Here is a 20,556-nt window from a genome sequence, read left to right as displayed (position 1 = left end):
AAAAGCACAGTGAACACCAAAGAACAACTGCCAAATATCCTTTCACTTGCAAAACTCGTGTGCGCCACAGTGTGAAAGCATTTCATACATGAGACACAAAACTGGGGTGGAAAGCAGATAGCTGACTTGCTGGCATTGCCTCAGCCAAAAATTGTAGGTTGCTGGACTAGATCTTTTAAGAATCTGATACTCCTCTTGGTGACAGCCCTTTCTGACCTCAAGGAGAATGAGATCAGTCTATAAATGAAAATTTTTATTCTCAGAAGTGGCTAGTTTCTGTCTCCTCAGGGGTTGCTTTATTTTAAATTATTTAGAATCATACAGTCATTTTGGTTGGAAGAGACCCTCAGGATCATCAAGTCCAACCATAACCTAACTCTAGCACTAAACCATGTCCCTAAGAACCTCATCTAAATGCCTTTTAAACACCTCCACGGATGGTAACTCAACCACTTCCCTGGGCAGCCTGTTCCAATGCCTGAAAACCTTTTCCATGAAGAATTTTTTCCTAATTTCCTTTTTTTTTTTTCCCTAATTCCTAATTTTATTTTGTTTTGTCTTAAGCACCCCTTGAGGGACCAGCTCATCATAACACCCCACAGGCCATCATAACCAGCCACAGGGTGATGATGATGCTGGAATATCCAGATAATGGGGAAAGACAGGTAAAGTGGGTACCCCAGGAAGCATTGTGGGGTCTCCCCTTCATTCGGCTTGGACATGTGGGGCCATTTCTTGGGGAGTAATTTCCTTGTTGCCTTGTAATTTCTGGAAGATACAGCAGCACCAAGGCCTGGGTTTCACGTGGCCACCTGAGATTCCTGGAGGGCTCCCAGAGGATGTCACTGGTGTCTGCAGGGAGGGAACCATGCAGCATCATGTGCCTGCATCTTCATCCAGACTGTACTGTCCTGTTAGACAGACGCTGTCCCATTTCTGTCCATCACCCTCTGTTCTTCCTCCTTTTTGGGGAAGGATGGACATAGCTTTTGGTGCATTTGGTAAAAGTAGTTGAACAGTAAGTTGGGACTATTTGCACTGGCCTGGCCTAATCATGGTTGTGTCAGGGCAGAAGAAAAAGCTGCTCAGGTATGCGTTTGCAGTCTGTATTTCAGTGGCATTTTTTTTCCATAATGAAGGCAGGAGGTACAGGGATTTGCAGAGTACATATCTCTACATGCATTCTGGGAGGCATTTATGAGCAGTGTTGAAAGTCACTGATGAGTTGGCTCTCCCTCTCCCATCCCCACCTCTTTTTGTCTACAGCTGCAGCGTGTGCTTCTTCCTCTCCCCACCACACACAAGTTGAATATTCCAGCCTGCCCACCCATCCATCCTGCCTTCCCCTGAGCCAGCTCCCCTTACTGGGCCTTAATCTTATTGCTTATGGGCTCTGTCCTTCCCACTCAATATACCATTGAACGTATTTAAAACTTGAGTTGTTTTCCCTTATTAAGCAGTTTATCACGATGTTGTGCTTTGCTTTTTTTTTTTTTTTTTTAAACCAGGAGAGAAGGAAGAAATTTATTCTTTTGACCATAAATCATTTACAGAGCTGCTGGGCCGTTAATGTATTTTTTATGGCTCGGCAAACAGAAAATAGGAGTGAGTGTCTTAGTAGAGTTTCGCCGACCTGTTTTAATTTCGGCTTCCTAACCCTGACTCTTTGTGCCCCAGTCTTCAGTGCAGAGACTTTTCTCTCACAGAGGCACCAGTGGATACCTTCTCCCGAAGGAGGCTGCTTTGCTGTGTCAGCAATGTCACGTGCTGTTGCCAGCACTTGGCACTGATCCACAGCATGACACATTTCAGTTGTATTGGGAGAATATTAGCAGGGAAATGGGGTGGGTGGAGGGAACTCAAGGTTATTTTTGCTTTTAGATCCTGGGTAGAGCTCTAATTAGACTCCCGCTCTGAGGTAAGCCAGTTACATACAGCTCTCATCTCATCCCATGCAGCCTCATTCTGTACTTTGCATGTTGTGGGCTCAGCTGGCCTCAGGTGTGGTTATGCATAACCATGAGGATGCTTGATGATGCTTTCAGAGACAGTGACTGGCCACGGTGGTTTTTCTCAACTGTTAAGAACTGGCTTCTGTGAGGTTTTGCAGCTTGCTTCGGGAAAATGAAGACATTGTATGCCTTTGCATCTCTGTGCCTTTTCCCTCTTTTAGGAAACACAGATACAAATATTTGCTGTAAAAGGTGCATTTTCCTTTCTGATGTGCTGTGACAAGCAGTGCAATAATCAAGAGTGTGGAATGTGACAGGTTTGTGTTGGCATGTGAGGTAGTTGAACGGCAAAGTCTGCAGCTCTGAGCTGTTGTTGCAGGCTCTCTGCAAACTGAAGCAGAGCTTCTCACCTTAAAAGTGCTTGCATGAACATTTGATAAGCTTTCATTCCCAAGTCACTTCAGCTAATGCAACTGTCTGTGGTCATTTAAAATGTTCCCACCCCTAAACATTGACTAATATTGGAGAATGCCTCCACTGTAGCAGTGAGCAGAACAGGGCAGCACATCTGCAATGCAGCTTTTCCCTTTTGCAGCAAAGCAAGTTAGCCTGTCTTTACACCTTCATCAGCAGGTTACACTAATTAATGCCTGACTGTAAGGTGGGGGCACAGGTTCCTTTCTGCTTTTGCTGTTTTTGAGGCAATAACCTTGTGCTGAGCAACAAGGCAAATAGCAGAGGATGACAACATCTTCAGTTACTGCAGCAGGATTCTCCAAAGCTGATCTATACAGGACTAGGGGTGAAGGAGGAGGGGCTGTGTTTGCCACTCTCAGCTTTGTAGAAGACAAGGAATACGGAGATATCATTCTGTGCCCAACTAAACTTTCACTTTCCTCCTTGCCTATGTTTGGAAGATGGTGCTCCAAGCATCTCTGGAGGACCTTAGAAGGGAAAGAAATGAGTAGCACCGTGTTGCAAGGACCCACCACCGTCTTTGTACCTTGGTTATGCTGCCTCATGCATGCTTCTGATCTGCCCACCTGAGTCCTGGAGGGATGAGTCATTGATGATTCTGATGCTGGGCACAGCCAGGGATGGGCAAAGTTGGCACCAGATGGTCCCACAGAGTGGTCTAAAATAGTCTTTCCCACCCCTCCACTCTTTCAATTCAATGGAGCAATGAATAAGCACTTGAGTGAGTTCCTGACCCCCCCCTGGATCCCCTCTGGTCTTGCTCATCTGTTAAAGCAAAAAAATTCCCAGCCTCAGTAGTGCAGCTGCTACTTGAGTCCTCTGCAAATGCTGTGAATTCAAGGACTGCCAGCTCAGATCACAGCAGCGTGTTTCCAGCCAACACCGCATGCATCGGAGGGAGGTGTTAAACTTTCCATAATGTACCTAATTGTGCAACACTATACCGTGGAGAGGGGATTGATGCATGACCCAGAGCACAGCGATTGATTAGTTTTATCCTAGCTAATGTCATTGCAGATGCTATTTTTTGTTCCTGTCGATGTCCCTTCCTGAGTTTATGATCTTGCTCTAATACAATGCAGTTGTGTTGTTGTTGTTGTTTTTAATCTCTAACTTGCATGCATACTGCACTCGAGGCAGCAGAGATGCAAGGCAACCATGCCAGCTAGCAGGAGCGGTGAAAGTGGCTCTCCTGGCAGCTCCAGCCAGGCTGGATAGAGGCACAAAAGAGAAGCCAGCACTGGAGGCATAGCAGGAGTCATTGGATTATTTGGCCCCCAACCCTACTATCACTAGGGCATCTATAAACCATATTTGGGTGCTTGTTCCCACTTTGTACATGTTAGCAAGCTGCTCTAGCACTATACTCTTCTCACGGTTCAAAGATATCTTTTACATTTCAAGACTGTAACTAATTAAACACAATCATTAAGATCTGTTAGAAGAGCACTGTTCAGGTTACGCAGAGAGCTTGATGTTATGCGATCGCTGCTACATGGAGAGAATAGCCTCTCTCAATTTCCCTAGCAGGTGTGAATGCTCAGCAGTTCAGTAAATCAAACTCTTGAGGTCTAAACCTGAGCAAATGAGGATCTCACACTAATAGGGACCTTCTGATGACACATGGAGCTGAGTATTTTGCCCAGCAGGACCCAGGAGATCTGTGGCAGAAATGGGGAAGGAATCAAATTCCTCGGGGTGTTATGGGAGTCCATTTTCTACCCCTGCAAGAGCTAGTCCAGCTCCTCTGACAAGGACATGGGAGGGAACTGACACCATTCTTGAAATACATATAGCTGAAAGCTTTCCTGCCTTATTTTGGTCTTAAAGCCCAGTTTTCATCCCCTCTACAGCTGCACATTGGGGAGGTCAGGGACAGGGAGATGTGCTCCATGTCATCTCAATAAGACAGTTATTTGTAATCTCCCTCTGAGCTGCCTTGCAGAGAAAGACCTATTTCTAAAAGGGAGAGTGGCAGGGGTGGTAGTGACCACTCTTCACCAGGCCAACAGCTGTGGCCAGAGCAGAGTGGGTAAGCAGGAAGTTTCACTGTTATCTTTCTGTCTAGTTCAGATGAGATTATAAATGGTAAGGGAGAAGGGTCAGAATGACCAGCACAGATTTATGGGTAGCCAATGTCCCTGATCAGCTGGTGGAGTGCTCAGCAAGAAATGCTGCAGGGCTCTCCAAGACCCTGACGTTGTGTTTTCTCTGTGGATTAGTGTCTGCTAGCCTGCATATCCTACAGGCTGGGCAGCAATCCTGAGATTGCTCTTACTGTGGTAAAATGAAGCTATTTACTTGAGATGCTCCGTGCTGGAGGGATGACTAGATACCACCAGTTGTGTCTGATGATTTCTGCAGGGGCAAAGGTTCTTAGAGAATAGCTTGGTTTTTGACCTGCATTTAACAGAGAGACTAACATTGCATAGACTTCAGAGGAAAAGTTAGCGTTATTGTAGGTTTAACATCTATGTAACAAAGATCTTGCCCTAAAACCATGCTAGATTTGATAGTTTTCCTGCTCTTTGTTCCAGTCTGTCCTGCAGAGACAGCGAAGATAGGAAAGAAAGAGTTGGAAATTATTTTGCCTTATGCACTGTCAGGTTACTATCTCATTGCTGGACCTGTGAGCCAGAAAGAGCCAGCATGAGCCTTGTTTTGGGATATTGTCTGTGTTCAAAAAAAGGCAAGAGCTTACTCTTAATAAATTCTCAGTCTGGTGTCTGAGATATTCAAAGTTAAATGCAGCTGTTTCAGAGAATGAAACAGTCAAACTCTGTCCAGTTGCAGTTTCTCTTTCTATATCTGAGTTGTGTGTTTGCCAATCGTTTTGATGAGTATAGTGCAGAAAGAGCTGGACAGAGTGAGGGAAAGGGACAAGATTGGCAAGTATGACTTGCGTGGCTGGGTTGCAGAGAGGGAAGGGCAGGGGCCTAGAAGCACCACTGATGAGACCTCTGGGAATTACAAGAAAGCAGGGATACTGAGTACTGAACAAGACTGCTAAGCTGTGCTGCGCCACACAGACATTTTCTTAAAGACTAAATTAGACAAACTTCTATTGCGAGTGGCTTAGGCAGTGTTGATTGTGTCTGGAGGAGAAGCTATTTGAGAAAGTCTCTGTCCCTCTTTTCTGACAGAAGCATGACATTTTCTTGGCTGTCCTCAGTATGCCTTGCAGGCCCTCTGGGAAGGCTCCCTGCAGCACCTGTACAACATGTCTCTGCACAGACTGAAGCACAGGAAGTTCCACCTAAACATGAGGAGAAACTTCTTCACGGTGAGGGTGCCAGAGCACTGGAACAGGCTGCCCAGAGAGGTTGTGGGGTCTTCTTCTCTGAAGACATTCAAAACCCACCTGGACACATTCCTATGCAATCTGCTCTGAATGAACCTGCTTTAGCAGGTGAGTTGGACTGGATGATCTCCAGAGGCCCCTTCCAACCCTAATCATTCTTCGATTCTGTGATTCTATGTGCCCACAAACTGGGGCACAAAGGCAATTGCCCTGAGGATGTCTCTGGACAAAAGTTTGCCTTCTCCTTGATGTGAGGTGGCAGAAAGGCTACAGCGTGGTAGATCCCTCCCTTCTTCTCACCATTTCTCCTAGTTCCCAGTATAACTGTTCCAAGGGGGTCTCTATCAAGCACAATTCAGCCTAGCTGGGCAGTAACTCCGGTCTGTGCTCCTTTGGAGTTCTTGGTGATGCTGGTTCCAGAAGCAGTGGAGTCTACCGCAAGCTGCCTCCTGACTAGGTGAATACTGCTTTTAGTTAGTTAGATTCTGAACTAGCAAGTGTAGCACATCTAGAATGACAGTCTCTGGTGAGAATGGACAATGCAAATATTCAGACAGCTTGTTGAGCAGTCTGTCTGGATGCTGGACAACTTCGATGTTATCAGTGCTTGCAACTACAAGTCAGGCTCCTTCAGGGGCTTTTGGATGGTTGCTGCGTTAGCAGGTCCTGGAGGAGAAGTACTCCCTGCATCTGTTACTGTCTCCTCCAGCTGTGAGTCACGCCTTCCTGGGCCGTAGGTTTTGCTGCTGCTCGGCGTGTTGAGTTGGCAATGCACCTCAGCTCATTTGGGGTGGGAGACATTTCTCTTCTTTAGCACAGAAGGCAGCTTTGGTCCCAGACTCAGAGATGTGAGGCAGGCCAAAGGCACAGTGACTTGTGTTTTCCTTTCATCTCAGGAAAATGACTACTCTGCAGTTTCCCCCTCTGTTGCCTGCGGTTGCCAGATTGAACGTTGTGTTCCTACTCTGTTCTTGAAACTTTTGAATGAACTCATCTTTGCCTCTCTAATGAGGGACCCAAAATGTCATGCTGCCAAAGGCATCTTCCCTAGCACATGGCAATAGGATTGCTAATTGCACTGGGATAAGGGGGAGCCATTCCCTGGGTCTTGAATGCAAGCTGATACAGCTGAAAGGTTTATTCTCATTTTCCCCCAGCCACACACATTTCTGCATGCTTTCCCTGGAGGTCTGGAGATGCAAAATTCAAGCAGCTGAGTTTTTCTTTTTCCCTTTCACACTTCCCTCCCTCCTTTCTCCCCTGACCATTTGCTTCCCTGGCTTGCCAGCACTGCAGAGTGAACCTGCACCCTGATCTCTGTGTATGCAAAGTCATGCTAGCCCAGTGTGATGGTTTGACTCAGCCTCCCATGCCATTGAGCATCAGGAGGCTGCTGCTAGCAGATGCCAAGTTCTACTGATTTGCCCACAGTTCTTGGGGGTACTCGCAAAGTAAAGAGTGCCCTCCAGAAGGTGAGGCATGGCAGGAGCTTTTATGGTATGACTGACCTTCCAAAGAAACTTCTGTTTTTCTTTGACCCTGGAAGATCAACACTCCTAAGCTAAACACAGGGTGAGGGAAAGACCCTCTCTGTGCCCTGTACTGCAAGCCCGCCAATGATACCCAGATATGTTGCTGAGCATGATCACCTCTAAAAACCAGGTGCTGGGGATGATCCAGAAGCAGAGGAAGATGTGCCCTTAGGATGACCACAGTGCTTCCTGAAAGGGACAGTCTCTGCAGTCTCTGAGGCCCCTGTGGTATGTGACCATCTGCCATCATGGTAATATGGACTGGTGATTGTGCATTAGCTGTTCATGTTGTAATCTGGTCTATTGATTTGATGTGATGCTGGTGGAAGTCCTAATTTCACTCATGTGGCTGTCAGCCAAGATGATTTGATAGTCTTGCTGGTGATGTCTGGCACACAGGTGTGGCAGCAGGCAGGAGCTGGGAACATTTTCAGTCAACATAATATGAGTCAAAATTCTAAGATGTGCCCACATCTTTCAACTTTACTGCATCTGATATGTTCTGAAGCTTCTTAGGCTTGCAACCCTTGTAGGACAGCTAGCAAACATGTGGCAGCATCCATCTCTTCCTCATACGCAGCAGGGAGGCAAATGCTGATTTCCAGACTGGGCCCTATATGCTTGTATCATGACCTATGAACTATATCCATGGACTCCTTCATGGATGCAGGGGAGGGACCTGAGTGTGCTACTTGGAAAAACAGTAATGACCCATCAAAAATGAAATCAGTGTGATCTGTTGCCAGAATAATTACTTGGTCCTGGAAATATGAAGAAATTCTAAAAGAGCCTCTGTAGCTGAAACATAGTTCTGCTGGCTAGTTCTGTGGCAGGGGACAAAAAAAATAAAATGGAGCATCTGTTCTAATTAGTGATGAGAGCGCGATGCATTGGGATCAAAGGAGAAAGCCGTTTGCAGGATCAAGCTAAGATCAAAGTGTCCTACATAAAGGAAGGGCCCATTCCTCTTTCTGCTGACGGTGGTGTACCCTGCTCTTCCTTCAGGCGTGCTGCTTACAGGAATGCTTCATTACTAAGGAGGAGACTGCACATACAAGAGAGGGCTGTTGTAATCCAATTCTAAGAGACGACTTGGTAGCGATCAATTCTTGCTGTCTCTCAGAAGTCATTAAACTTCTCTGAATGCTTACAAAAGATCTGGATTGTGTACCTTTGCAAAAAGAAGACCCTTTTCAAAATCCTTTGCTTGATTTTTCTGACCTTTTATGTGTAATTTGACTTAGTAGATTGGGCTGTATGTGTATGCATATATCCATATTTGCATTTATATCTACCAAAGGGAATTCAAGTCCTTGTTCCTTAGGCTGTATTGAAAAATCCTTATCCCAATAGATATGCTAAATTTGAAATTTCTTCCTCCCTCTCTTCCCTGTCTCCCTCCCTTTGCATTAATGCAAAGCCACATTTTTGCAACTGCTAATTTTGAGAGGTTTAAATATGTAACATTTGGTTGAGTTTTCCTACTAGGTGTCTTCCTGGACACACGTTTATAAATGTGCATCCACCTGTGTTTTGGGCACGAGTATTGGTGTGGAAGGATGCGATCACGTAGATCCTTGCATAGTTGGACAAGGGCATGTGTAAGTGTGTTATATTTTCTAGTAGTCTGAGATACAATGAAAGACACTGTAGCTTCTGCAGAGGATTTTATCTTCGCTCTTTCAGCTGTCTCCCTGGGAGAGGGGTCACACTGTAGTAGTGCCCTCCCAGTGCTGTGTTAACACACCAGCCTACCTTCTTGCTTATGCTGGTAGAAGAGGACTTTGCCTACATTTGGTCTCCTGACTCCCCTGTCATTTTGTTTCAGCTTACTTGTCAGAAGCGATTGTGTGTGTTTTCCCCAGCTGTAGCCCTGCAGGTGCCACTTAGCTTAACAAAATGAGTCCTTGTCTTTAAGTGCCGCCTGCCTTGTATGCATCCTGGGTCAAAGAGCAGCTGACAGGCCCTGGAATGCATGAGGCAAAAGCAAGTCTGAGGAGCTGACTTGCCTGGTGGCTTAACAAGACAGAGATGATAGGACAGTGTGGTGGTGGAGGGGTGCTCATCTTCCATGGCCAGGTTCAAAGCAGCTTCCCTTGGCAAGAGAAATGGACAGGGAACTCAGCCCTTCCTTAGTGCCCACGCACCTCCCTCACAGAAACCACTCCACGGCATCCAAATTAAAAGGGGTGCTATGGTGCCTTGAAGGGGGGAGGAGGTTACAGGGGCTGTGGGGTGCTGCAGAGTGGGAGTGGGGTACTGGCATAGCAAAGGGAATATTATGTGTTTTCTTTCCTTTTTTGAATTGTTCATAAGTAGATCGGGAAAGCTGAAAATGTACTGAAAAATATTTTTACAGTGAATAAATTATGCATGTTCTGTTTTAGTGTTTTTATTATTCTGCAGGATGTTTACAATCAATTAATAGTAAATATTAGGATTAGCAAGAGGGTGGTTAGGTATGAAAATCACATCATCTTAATTACTGAGTGATTGATGTAACTAATCCTGCAATGCAAATGGTAAACTTTTCCAGTAAATTTGCTATTAGTGAATACTCACACGTAAGTATTACTTTTTCTGAATGACAAGAATTTGGCTGTGTGGGTTTTTCTTGGAGGGGAAAGTGGAGGGGATAATGGATAGGGCTGAAGAACACTTGTTGCTATTCCAAATCAGATGAGTAGTTTGTTTTCCTCTCGTGGAAAGCCTCTCATAAAAGTTACATTGAACATGGCAGAGGAGCTTTCTGTACCATGTTGGACTGAGAGGTTAATTCAACAAATGTCCAAATTATTGTGACTCCCTTCACACTTTTTAGCACCTGGACGATGCTAGACTGGATGAGTAGCCATGGCAGGGTAGCCTTCAAATTTAGGCCTACAGAAAAGACAATCCCACGCCAGGGTCACATTCAGTGAGAAACATCTCTGAAGTGGACATGGATCACTTCTGGTTTTTGGGCTAATGCCACTGCCTGGCTAGCCATAAACAACTGAAGAATCCAAAACTACTCATGGTCTGTTTACCACAGATGCAACTGGAAGCAGATACCTTGTAATAGAGGTGATGCTTGTTACTAGCTCTTCAAATTGTTTACTTCCGCTTGCTGCTGACAGCCCTGCATAGGAGATTGATGGATTAAGTTTTCACCAGCTGTTTCTCATCCAGGCACCTAATTCCCTGGGATGTTAGCACCAGAGATTAACTGTTTCCCTAGGAATTTCCAAAATGTTTCATATTTTAAAATATATTCCAAGCTTGTGAGGAAAGTCAGGCTTTTTTTTCTTTTTTTTTTTTTTTCCCCTGCAAAGTAAGAAACTCATTAGTTTCTCTTAGAGAGATTAAAATGGCATTTTGTCTGGCTCTATTCTGAAGTGCTTCTGAGTCTCCCCAAACTACCTGGGGCACTGGAGGTGAGAGATATGGAGGAGGGAACAGAAGTCTGGAGTAAATTGCTCAGGATTTGCAAGATCCTGGGGTATCGCAGCTCCAGAGCAATCAGTCCAAACCCAGGAACTCATCATAGGCTGTTCAGGTGATAGAAACTTTGAATCTGTAGCATGTGAAGCTCAGTGGTTCCAGGCTCTGAGCACCCCATCTCTCCAGTAAGTAGGCTGGGAAGGATCCCAGAAGACAAGCGTGTGGGAGACCACTCAGCATTTTTTCTCAGAAATTAGCCTGTTCAATTTATTTGTATTTCAGACAGAAACCTACTGACATGGAGCATTTCACCTTCAGCAAACTAATGTCTCTTGGCAGAAAATAGAAACTTTGCTGGCAACCCTTTCTGGAGTCAAGAAGAGAATAGGGCAGTCCACAGACTACACCTGGGTGCTAGCAATATTCTGATATTGCATTGGAGCTTGAAAACTCTCTGCCTTCTCCTCCAGCAGCCTCCCACATGTCCTAAACAAGAAGATAGTGAGCTATCATATACAGACATGTTTTTTGTAGTCAATATTCTGATTTTGTGGGGGAAAATAGTTTAAAGAATTTTTGTGCTACTCAAAATTTTGACGGTGACTCCTTGGTTAGTTTCATTTGACAAGATTTTGGCAGCAGGAACAGAGATATTTCCCAGTGTGACTTGCAATCTAAAAGCTGCAGCCTTGAGCTTCAGCACTGGGAAGCTGGGGCTTATCAGGCTTTGAGCCCTGTCCTGGTTATGTGGAATGCAAAGAAGTGAATTGTGGAAATGTTGGAAAATAAATGAGATTTTATGACATTCTCCATTATCAGTAGTCATTTTTCACCAGCTAGATAGAAATACCTGGACTGGAAAATATTTAGATTTTTAACCCTTTAAATTAAAAATAGCACTAAAATGTTTCTGCTCATGCAGGACTTTGTGAGGGGCAGAAGTAGGGGGAGAGCTGTGTTTCTTCTTTAGCAATATGCATGCTCTCTGCTTAACCCTTGGTGAAGGCTTTTGAAATGCAGTTGCCTTTTCTGTTTCAGTGATGTTGGGTATCATTAAGATTGATGGGTTTGAAAACATATTTCATTATCTCCTAGACACAGCTTGGCTGCTCTTCCAGCTTTTTTCTCATCACCAAAACAAAACCTGTTGTTTTCAGAGGCTCTGAAACTAGAGTGCTCTCGCTTAAAAGGGCTTCCTATCTGCATTTGCCTGTGAGAAATGTCTGCGTGAGAGCAGCCTTATCTGTTAAGGGAGGAATACAATTTTTTTTAGCCTGAAATAATTTGTAAGGGACAGTTCTGTAACAGGATGCAGCTGTCAGGACCTGCATGTGTATGGGGCCACCTGCAATGCTTGAACTGGCTATCCTTCTCCTGCAATGCTTGAACTGAATGTTCTTTTCTTTTCAGGTCTGGTGTGTCCTCTGGAGGTGTCAGTCAGTTCAGGGAGTATCCAGGTTGCCCGAGGCCAGACAGCAGTATTGCCCTGCACCTTCACCACTAACGCTGCTCTCACTAACCTTAATGTCATCTGGATGGTCATTCCTCTTTCTAATGCCAACCAGCCTCAACAGGTAGGTATTTTCTTACTGGAATGTGTATTTCTTCAGGACTTTCCTTTTCCCCACCCTTTTCGTGCCGATTTGGATGTAGACCCTTTACAATCCTGAGTCTTTGGCTGTTCCAGAACTCCATTGCCCCTTCATTGCTGAAGATGACCTCTAGATCTTACATGAATCTGATTCTTCAATGCTTTGTCGACGCACATTGTGTCCTTGGCTGCCTTGGCAGGATGTGCAACTGAGGCGCATGTGTGTGGTATTATAGAGCTGCCTTGGCTCTCTGGTGGTTTGTGTGTTCAAAAGAGCACAGGAGATGTAATCCAGGCTGTGGTACACTGGATATGGGATTTGGAGGACCTGGAGACAACTGCAGGCTTAAACCTGTGAAATCTATGTAAAATGTGCTGTAACACATGGCCTCTCATAGACTCACCTCCCCTTTTACTTCCCTCCTTACCTCTTCATTGTTCCTTATGTAAGTCCATTCTTATGAACATTATCAAAAAAGAGTTTATCATGGTGGACACAAGAATCATAAAACTAAGATCTGCTGGCTTCGTTTTTGCCCACACACTCTGACAACTAAAGAATGTCATTGCTCTGAAATGCATATGTCTTTGGTCACACTGTGCCCATCACACTCAGTATTCAGTTGTGAGAACCTGTGCACAGAGGAGTACTTGCTCCTCAGGGACTTGGTCTGAGTTCACACTGCTACGTAAACTTTCTGATTGTGGAGGCTGAGCAGATTCAAGGGTTGCATTGCCTGTCACTCAGTTCATCCCAATGATCTTCAGTAAGCATTGTCAACTCATTACAGGATCTTACTGGCTGAGACTCAAAATGATACTGTTCACTTCGCGGATGCTTTCCAGCAAAGTACTCACCGACCTGCAGAGAATTTCTGCTTCTCTGTGTCAAACCTGTCCAGATGGGTAGCGACTATTGTACGAAGTAGGCTGGTATTGCCAATTCAGCTGTGCCAGAAGAACTGGGTGTATATCTGATCAGTTACCTCTGCAAACATTTTTATTGACATAATGGTTCTGCCTGGAACAACTGTATATTGAGGTGTGGTTATTTAGAAATGCTTTAGGAATTGGTTCTTTCATCTTTGGAAGCCCATGTTTTGCTTGCTGTTCTTCCTCCTTGCTCAGCTCCTGCAGAGTGTTGTTTGAGCTTTCCTTTCTTTTCCAGGTTATTCTCTACCAAGGGGGTCAGATCTTTGGTGGTGCACCCCAGTTCTATGGGCGAGTGGGGTTTGCTGTGACAATGCCAACCACCAGTGCCTCCATCTTCATCAACAACACTCAGCTATCCGATACTGGCACATACCAATGTTTGGTCAACAATCTTCCTGATCGAGGCATCAGGAATATTGGAGTCATTGGACTTACTGTCTTGGGTGTGTTTATTTGGATTATGGGGGAGAGGGGATCCTCTGTGCATGACAGTGCATCATAGCAGAGTAATATGGTAGTGTATGCGTTGGAGCTCATGGATCCTATGGTGAGGGATGGGCTGCCTTGTGGGTATTGTGGGAGTTTGTTGGGCCCGTAGTCTTCATATGCAGGTAATATATAATGCAGTTTTAAAATACGGTGGAGAGAAAGCTTTTGTGGCAGCATTGTGATGTGAAGTTGCAAAGAAACATGAACAAAGTACAAAGGCATCCTGGAGAGCTGAAGGGACCATAAAAGTTTTGCTCATAGCAACAGAAGAAGAGAAGGACTTTAGATCTTTGCTTCATTTTCATTAAAACAATTAATACTGGATGCTCCCTAGAATGTTAAATACTCCAGAGTGCATGCCATTAAAGGGATATGAAGCAAAACTCAACCACAGCAAATTCTGTCTGCAGCTCTGTTAGCTCCCACCACAATTGCTGTCTCAAACACAGAAATGTTCACCTTCTTTTTCTCTAGGAGGGGACCTAAGAGTACTGGGTCCTGTGAAAATCAGCAGTAGTCTGTAACCTCGAAGGGCTGGTGGGTCAGGAATCTTTGTGAATTATCATCCCCCAAACCTTAATGGGTTTTTGTCTGCTGCCTCCCTCTTGTCCCCTTGTCACCTCATGCCAGTGACCTTGCTTTCCCTAGCAGCATGTGTCCAGAAAAAGCCCGTCCCCCACTGTTTGGTCATGTTTCCTGATCTGCTGTCACTTTCCCCTCTTCTCTCGCAGTTCCTCCTTCTGCTCCACTTTGCAGAATCCAGGGGTCCCTCGATGTGGGCAGCGATATCACACTGACCTGCAGCTCAGAAGAAGGCATCCCCCGGCCAACATACCTCTGGGAGAAACTGGACAATGTTCCCAAGTTGCCCCCAACTGCCACACAAGGTGCTCATTCTGTTGATTATCCTACTGTTTCCGAGGTGATAGCCTGGGCTTTCCTTTGTCTGAGCTGCCTGAGGTGGCATGGCTCACTGAGTGTCTGCCATCTCTTGCATGTTCGCTTTACTGGAAAGAAGATTCCTAGAGCCCATGGTGGACTAGGTACCCTCCAGTGGTCACTTACATTTTCAGGGTTTTATTTTGGTACAGAAACATGTTCCTCATTGAGGAGCAAGTGTTCGGTTGAATGGGAGAGAGAGAACATGGTTGCCAGATGTTGGCACATGGCTGGAGATTTCAGCTGCTGACTCACCTGCATTTTAAACTAAATGAAAGGCTCATAAATTGAAAACCAGGAGAATAGAGGCAGAATCATCCCAGGAAAATATTGCCAGCTTCTCATGCTGAGGCCACTCTTCTCCAGTAAATTACTGCCAGAACTGCCTTTCAGATATGTGCAAAAGCAAGGCTCAGATCAGACTGGGTATTGCCCAGTCTCAAGTACTGTCCAGAAGATTTCTTAACATAGGTGTCCTGACAAAGTAGTGATAGCTGTACTTTTGCCTTTTATCTTGCTGTATTTTAAGAATACTCAAGCATTTAAGTTTTACATAATTCAGGAACGAGGAAAATCGGTAAAGCAGGGACAGGGAGCCCAGGAATGGGAGACGAAGGGTTCTGCAGGGCAGGACTGAATTTAACAGATGGATCTGGGTATAGATAATTGCACATCTCCTCTTTCCTGCCTTTTCTCACACAATGCTGAGAGTACCAAGCTTTCATTTGCAGAAATTCATCTATAAGAAGAAAAAGAAACGTCTAGTATAAGCTCCTTAAGACCTAATCTTGTGTGTGTGCGTGCGCACAATGCTTCCATCTCAAGGTTATTTCTTAATTTATTTCTCCTTAAGAGTCTCACACCAAAATTCTCTGTTTGCTGGCTTTGCCTTTTCATGGTTTTCCTGAAGGGGGGGAGGGATTTAAATCCTTCTTTTCTCTCTGACTAGACCAAGTCCAGGGCACTGTCACTCTCCGAAATATCAGCACTGTGTCCTCAGGTCTTTACCAATGTGTGGCTTCAAATGCCATTGGAACCAGCACTTGCCTTCTGGACCTGCAAGTCATTGCACGTAAGTATTTTTCCAAGGGAGGCTTGGCCACCTGCTTCTGTCTTGTGACAGTAAACTGTGTAACCGTGTTTGCGGTGAGCCACCATGTGCCTCTCTGTCAGAAGATCACTGTGCCCTGGAATGGGGATGTTGCCTTTCCCTGCTCCCGATCCACAGTAGCTTCAAATGCTCATGGACAGCCACAGCCCAGCTCTGATTTCTTCTCCATTCTCTGTTCGATCATTCCCACAGCCCACCCTCGGAGCATTGGCCTGATTGCAGGAGCGGTGGCCACAGGTGCAGTCGTGCTTGTTGTTTGCATTGTGTTGGTGGCCGTGGCACTGTTTTACTGGAAAAATAAACACAAAGAAGAAGAAGAGGAGGAGATTCCCAATGAGATAAGGTAAGAGCCAGGGAAAGCTGGTGTCAGGGGACCTCTGATCACCCAGCAAAAGCAGCAGCTGGTAAGAAGGCAGTCACAAAATTTAATCTTGCTAATGCTGAGTGTGTTCCCCTGGGCCAGGGGAAGATGTCCGTATCTGTCCAGAAAAAGGAGAGAGCAGATGAAGAATAGTAATGACACATTTTGTTTTCAACATTGCCTTTACTGAGAAGTTTGGTTTGACGTTGTTAGCTCCATAGGAGAGTGTCTCTGCACATGGTGGGGATCCTGACCCACAATACCAGACAATGATAGCTGAAAAGCTCTGGAGATACAATGATAATCTCTGTTTTTAAAGCCACAGTGTTTCCTTCTGGTAGCTTCCTGCAACTCCCCTTAGAATCAGCTTCTTTGGGTGTACAGGTACAGTTGTATTGACTGCCTGAGCACCAGTGGCTGTGATAATCCCTGGTTTTGCCCCTAGACACATGAACGCAGGTTGTTGGCATCAGTGATGTGCATACAGAGCAATTAATGTTCACAGAGCTGGGTCTTGCAAAGAGGCATGAGCAAATAGGCCAAGGAGGAATGCTGGTTCATGTTGCTGCTGTCCTTCACCTTGAATTGATGGCGTTGACCCCAGCAGGGTGTGGTGGTGGGGAGGGTCCTGGCAAGTGGAGCATCGTCCTCCATGTACCCACACACCCTCTCTTTCCTAGGGAGGATGACCTGCCGCCCAAATGCTCCTCTGCTGCAAAGACATTCCACGCTGACGCATCCTCGTCAGAGAACGACACCCTCACCTCATCCAACACCTATAACAGCCGCTACTGGAACGACCCCAAAGCCAACCATGCCACAGACTCCTTCACCCGCTTCAGCAACAGCAATGATGCCCAGCAGCCCCCTTTCTCCCGCTCGGGGAGCACGAGCACCCGCCCCATCTATGCCAACGGTGGCCACCCCTCCCCAGCTCCCCCTAAGACGCTGGTGGTGACAGCCAGCACGGCACCGTCCCCTCAGGAGGTGATCCGGAGCAATGGCTCAGTCAGCAGGAAGCAACGGCCGCCGCACACACGCTCCTACGCCATCAGCCAGGCCACGCTGGAGCGGATCGGGGCTGTCCCCGTCATGGTGCCCGCACAGAGCCGGGCCGGCTCACTTGTGTAAGGCCAAGCTGGCAGCCAAGAGCTGAGCAAGGAGCCTCTTGCTGGGGAGAAGAGACCATATTCCTTCCTGAAAGGTTGTGAGGTGGTGGAGGGACACACACACGCCTCTCCCCCCCGCCCTCCCCTCCCGAGGCCGCTGCTGGACGGTGGGACAGCCCCAGTTATGCCACATCCCCCCTCAGCTGTTGGGGCTCCTTGTGCTGGTGGACGCCACACATGTGCCAAGGCCAGGGGAGCAGGGAGGTCGGGACACACCCCTGGCTGCTGGTCCCCAGCTGGGACGCGCACCTGGCCCTGACCTTGGTGGGGACTTTTGCTTTTGTTTCCTGTTGGTTTTGTTGAGGGTCGATTCCATCCATTTGGGTCTTTCAGGGAGGTTTGGGGAGATATATATATATATAATTTTTTTTTTTTTTTCTGTTGTTGTTGCTGTTTTATTTCCAAGAGGACGTCAGCCTGCATTGGGGCAGGTAGGGCTGAGCGGGGAGAGGTGCTGAGGCAGGATATGCCTCAACATGGTGGTCCCAGTCTCCTCCCCAAGGCCTTGATCCCACTGCCAAGTGAGGAGGGTGGTGGGGCGAGATTGGGTATGAGAAGACCCGGGACAGGCTGGAGGGGTGAGATGGAGGCACAGCAGCCAACCACCCCAAGTGAACAGCTGGGTGAGGACATGGACCAGGGGGCGTTTGTCTTTTTTTTTTTTGCAATTCTTCCCCTACCCCAACACGCACACACAGATACACACAGATCCTCGTCAGACTGGGTAATTTTCCTGCACTAGCTCAGAGTGTGTGGAATGTCTCTTCCTGAGGGACTCCATGCAGGGCGAGGGTGCCTCACTGCTGCTGCTCTATGTAGGGCTCGCTTTTTTTTGAGTGTTGCTGGGGTTACTCAGGAGGCAGAGAGGAGCAGGGTGGTGTGGCAGAGCAGCATGCAGGTCCAGAGGTGTCTGCTGCCCCTGGGCTACTCTGGTTTGGGGCAGGTGGCTTCAAACCCCACAACACTGGTGTTTGCATGGTTGATTGACTTATCGGGCTATCCAGGTCTGGCTGACATGGCACATGTTGTGCTTAGGGTCCATCCATGAAGCATCACATTTTTCATCCCTGCTTTCCCACACGCACAGATTTCCCGGACACTGAGGTTGACAGGATCTGTTTCCAAACTGCTTTCCTTAGGGTGAAATCAGGGGCTTAATGGAGGGGGTGACCCTGTGAAAGCCCATGTGCTATGTCTCTGTCTCCTCTACTTCCCTTAACGTCCCAGGGCTGGGCACTGGTGGCATCTGCTGGTGGTTCTGCCATTTCCACACAGCCAAGGAGTTGGTTATGGCTGACACCTATTGTTTTTCTATTGCAACTAAATAGCCTTAATCAAAGCCAAGAGCTGAAACTGCTGGAGGAACCTGGTGCCATTTGGAGGGCTAGAATGAGGTCTGGGACTCTCCTAGAGAGCACAGGCTCAAGGGGTCCATGGTTGGACGGGTGCCTCGGCCCTCCTGCATAACACCAGCCCTGGCACATGTAAAGGCAGTGGTCACCTCCAAAAGAACCAGAGCCCTCTCAGGTCTGCTCTTGGAAAAGCAATGTGGGGAGTCACAGGTGACTTTCCACAGCTCTTACATTGGAAAAAGGGTCTGTTTAATCCAACAGACTCTTCCTCATCCCCACTTCCCTTGTCCCGGCACGGCTTTACTTTCCCTAGCAGTGTACAAACCTTGGGCAGGGACTTCTGCCTGAGCAGTACCTTTCAGATGTAAGCACAGACTCTGAGGAAGAGGAGGGAGAGGTGAGGGCTGGGTTCCCACATGGGCACACTGGTGTTTTGGGAGGTTGGGGGTTCTCAGGCAGCACTAAGTTTGAAGCTTGGCTCAGATTTTGTGCCTTTTTTGAAAAAAAAGGAAAAGGAAAAAGAAAAAGAGAAAATAAAAAGAAGAAAAAAAGAAAAAAGAAAAAAAAAGAAAAAAGAAAAAGAAAAAAGTCTAACATCTCTTCCTTCCCCCTCTACACCATCCCGAATGGGTGCAAACCCCTGCCGTGGTGCAGGCAGGCAGCTGCTCTGTGTGTATGTGTACACATGTTTCACCAGAGCAGTCCTCTTTCCTGCCTGTCTACTCGCTTTGCTGCTGGGTGGTAGGATTGATGGGGAAGAAGAGTGGTTTGGAAACCCTAATGTGGGAGGAAAAATGAAAACAATCAAAGAAAAACCCAGACACGCTCACTCTGCTTTTGTAACCACCTTTGTGTGACATTTACAGGAACACTGCCCTCAGCGGGTCCCCTCCTCTATTGGGAAAGCTCTTCTGGTTCCTACCCTCCGTAAGACTGTTTGCTCCTCTTTCTTTGTTCTTTCTAATTGTCTAAAATTCAATAAAACTTTATTCATATAAAAAAACAGGACTTCTTACTGCCTGCTGCTGCTTTCGTTTACTCCGACCCCCTACCTAATTCTGTAACTACAATGAATTTGGCTGTTAATGCTCATCCTCGATATGACTGTCAGTAAACAGCAACCATGCAACCAAGACCTGCATGTTATTAGGCCAGACAGTTTCGTGGTGAACTCTGGTACTATAGCTTTGTTTTTCTCATTCATAATAGTCTGACATGCTGCCCTTGAAGGTACAATTTCCCAGGCTTGCAAGGTCTCTACTTCTCTAGACAAAGGTGAGTTTTATCTTCTGTCATTTGGCAGGGGATATCTTTTACAGCTTTGAGTGATGTGGGAAAATGTTTTTAAAATTGCCTAACTTTGCTCATGTATTGGTTTTCAATCTGAAACATAGCATGTTCATCCTAGATTCAAAATCTAAGGCAGTCGGAAGGATGGTCTTCACTGGCTTTATTTGGCTGTTGAATAAGCTTGGTGAGGGAGGCTGCCAGGAATTTAACAAAAGTGCTGATCTGCATAGGCAGAGCATGGAAAATTTCAGTGTCTGAACATTCACACTTCCATGGTACAAGGGGACTGGGAAGCACATACTTCTTAGTCCATATCAACAGCTGCTGGCAGAAGGTTATTATTAGTTAGGGCAACCTAACGTTTTGCCAAAGAATTTGCATTTTTTCTCTCCATGTTTCATTTTCCCTACTTCTCTAAAATCCCCCAGATATTCCAAGATGATTATTAAAACAAAAAACCTACAGATCCAACAGCAGTGGTAATTCAGCCCTGCTGCGCATTCATTGTGTTCTCATTCCTTGGTATTTTTCAACACCTAGTTTAAAATACTCCTGTAAAAGTTTTTTCAGCTATAGGCCTTAGACTAAATGAGATGACTGCATTGCCATTTTCAGAAAGTTGCCATAGGAAACTTA

General features: G+C 46.2%; 1 protein-coding gene across 6 annotated transcripts in view; it reads left to right on the top strand.

Annotated features, from left to right (window-relative positions):
* Nucleotides 1-19,633, top strand: part of IGSF11 (immunoglobulin superfamily member 11) — a 111,025-nt gene extending 91,392 nt beyond the window's left edge. For 5 of the 6 annotated variants that reach the window (XM_071809286.1, XM_065829402.2, XM_071809288.1 and 2 more), the window contains exons 2-7: nucleotides 12,096-12,259; nucleotides 13,445-13,652; nucleotides 14,430-14,585; nucleotides 15,587-15,709; nucleotides 15,941-16,091; nucleotides 16,790-19,633. In XM_071809286.1, the coding sequence (XP_071665387.1) occupies nucleotides 12,221-12,259; nucleotides 13,445-13,652; nucleotides 14,430-14,585; nucleotides 15,587-15,709; nucleotides 15,941-16,091; nucleotides 16,790-17,240 (1,128 nt within the window). In that variant the 5' untranslated portion in view covers nucleotides 12,096-12,220 and the 3' untranslated portion in view covers nucleotides 17,241-19,633. The remainder of the gene's footprint in view (nucleotides 1-12,095; nucleotides 12,260-13,444; nucleotides 13,653-14,429; nucleotides 14,586-15,586; nucleotides 15,710-15,940; nucleotides 16,092-16,789) is intronic. The other variant, XM_065829403.2, reaches the window with a different exon arrangement.
* Nucleotides 19,634-20,556: the final 923 nt, after the last annotated feature.

This window comes from Patagioenas fasciata, chromosome 1 (genome assembly GCF_037038585.1).
Source record: "Patagioenas fasciata isolate bPatFas1 chromosome 1, bPatFas1.hap1, whole genome shotgun sequence".
NCBI lineage: Eukaryota > Metazoa > Chordata > Aves > Columbiformes > Columbidae > Patagioenas > Patagioenas fasciata.
Note: the sequence above shows the minus strand (reverse complement) of the source record. Positions and strands in the feature narration are given on the sequence as shown.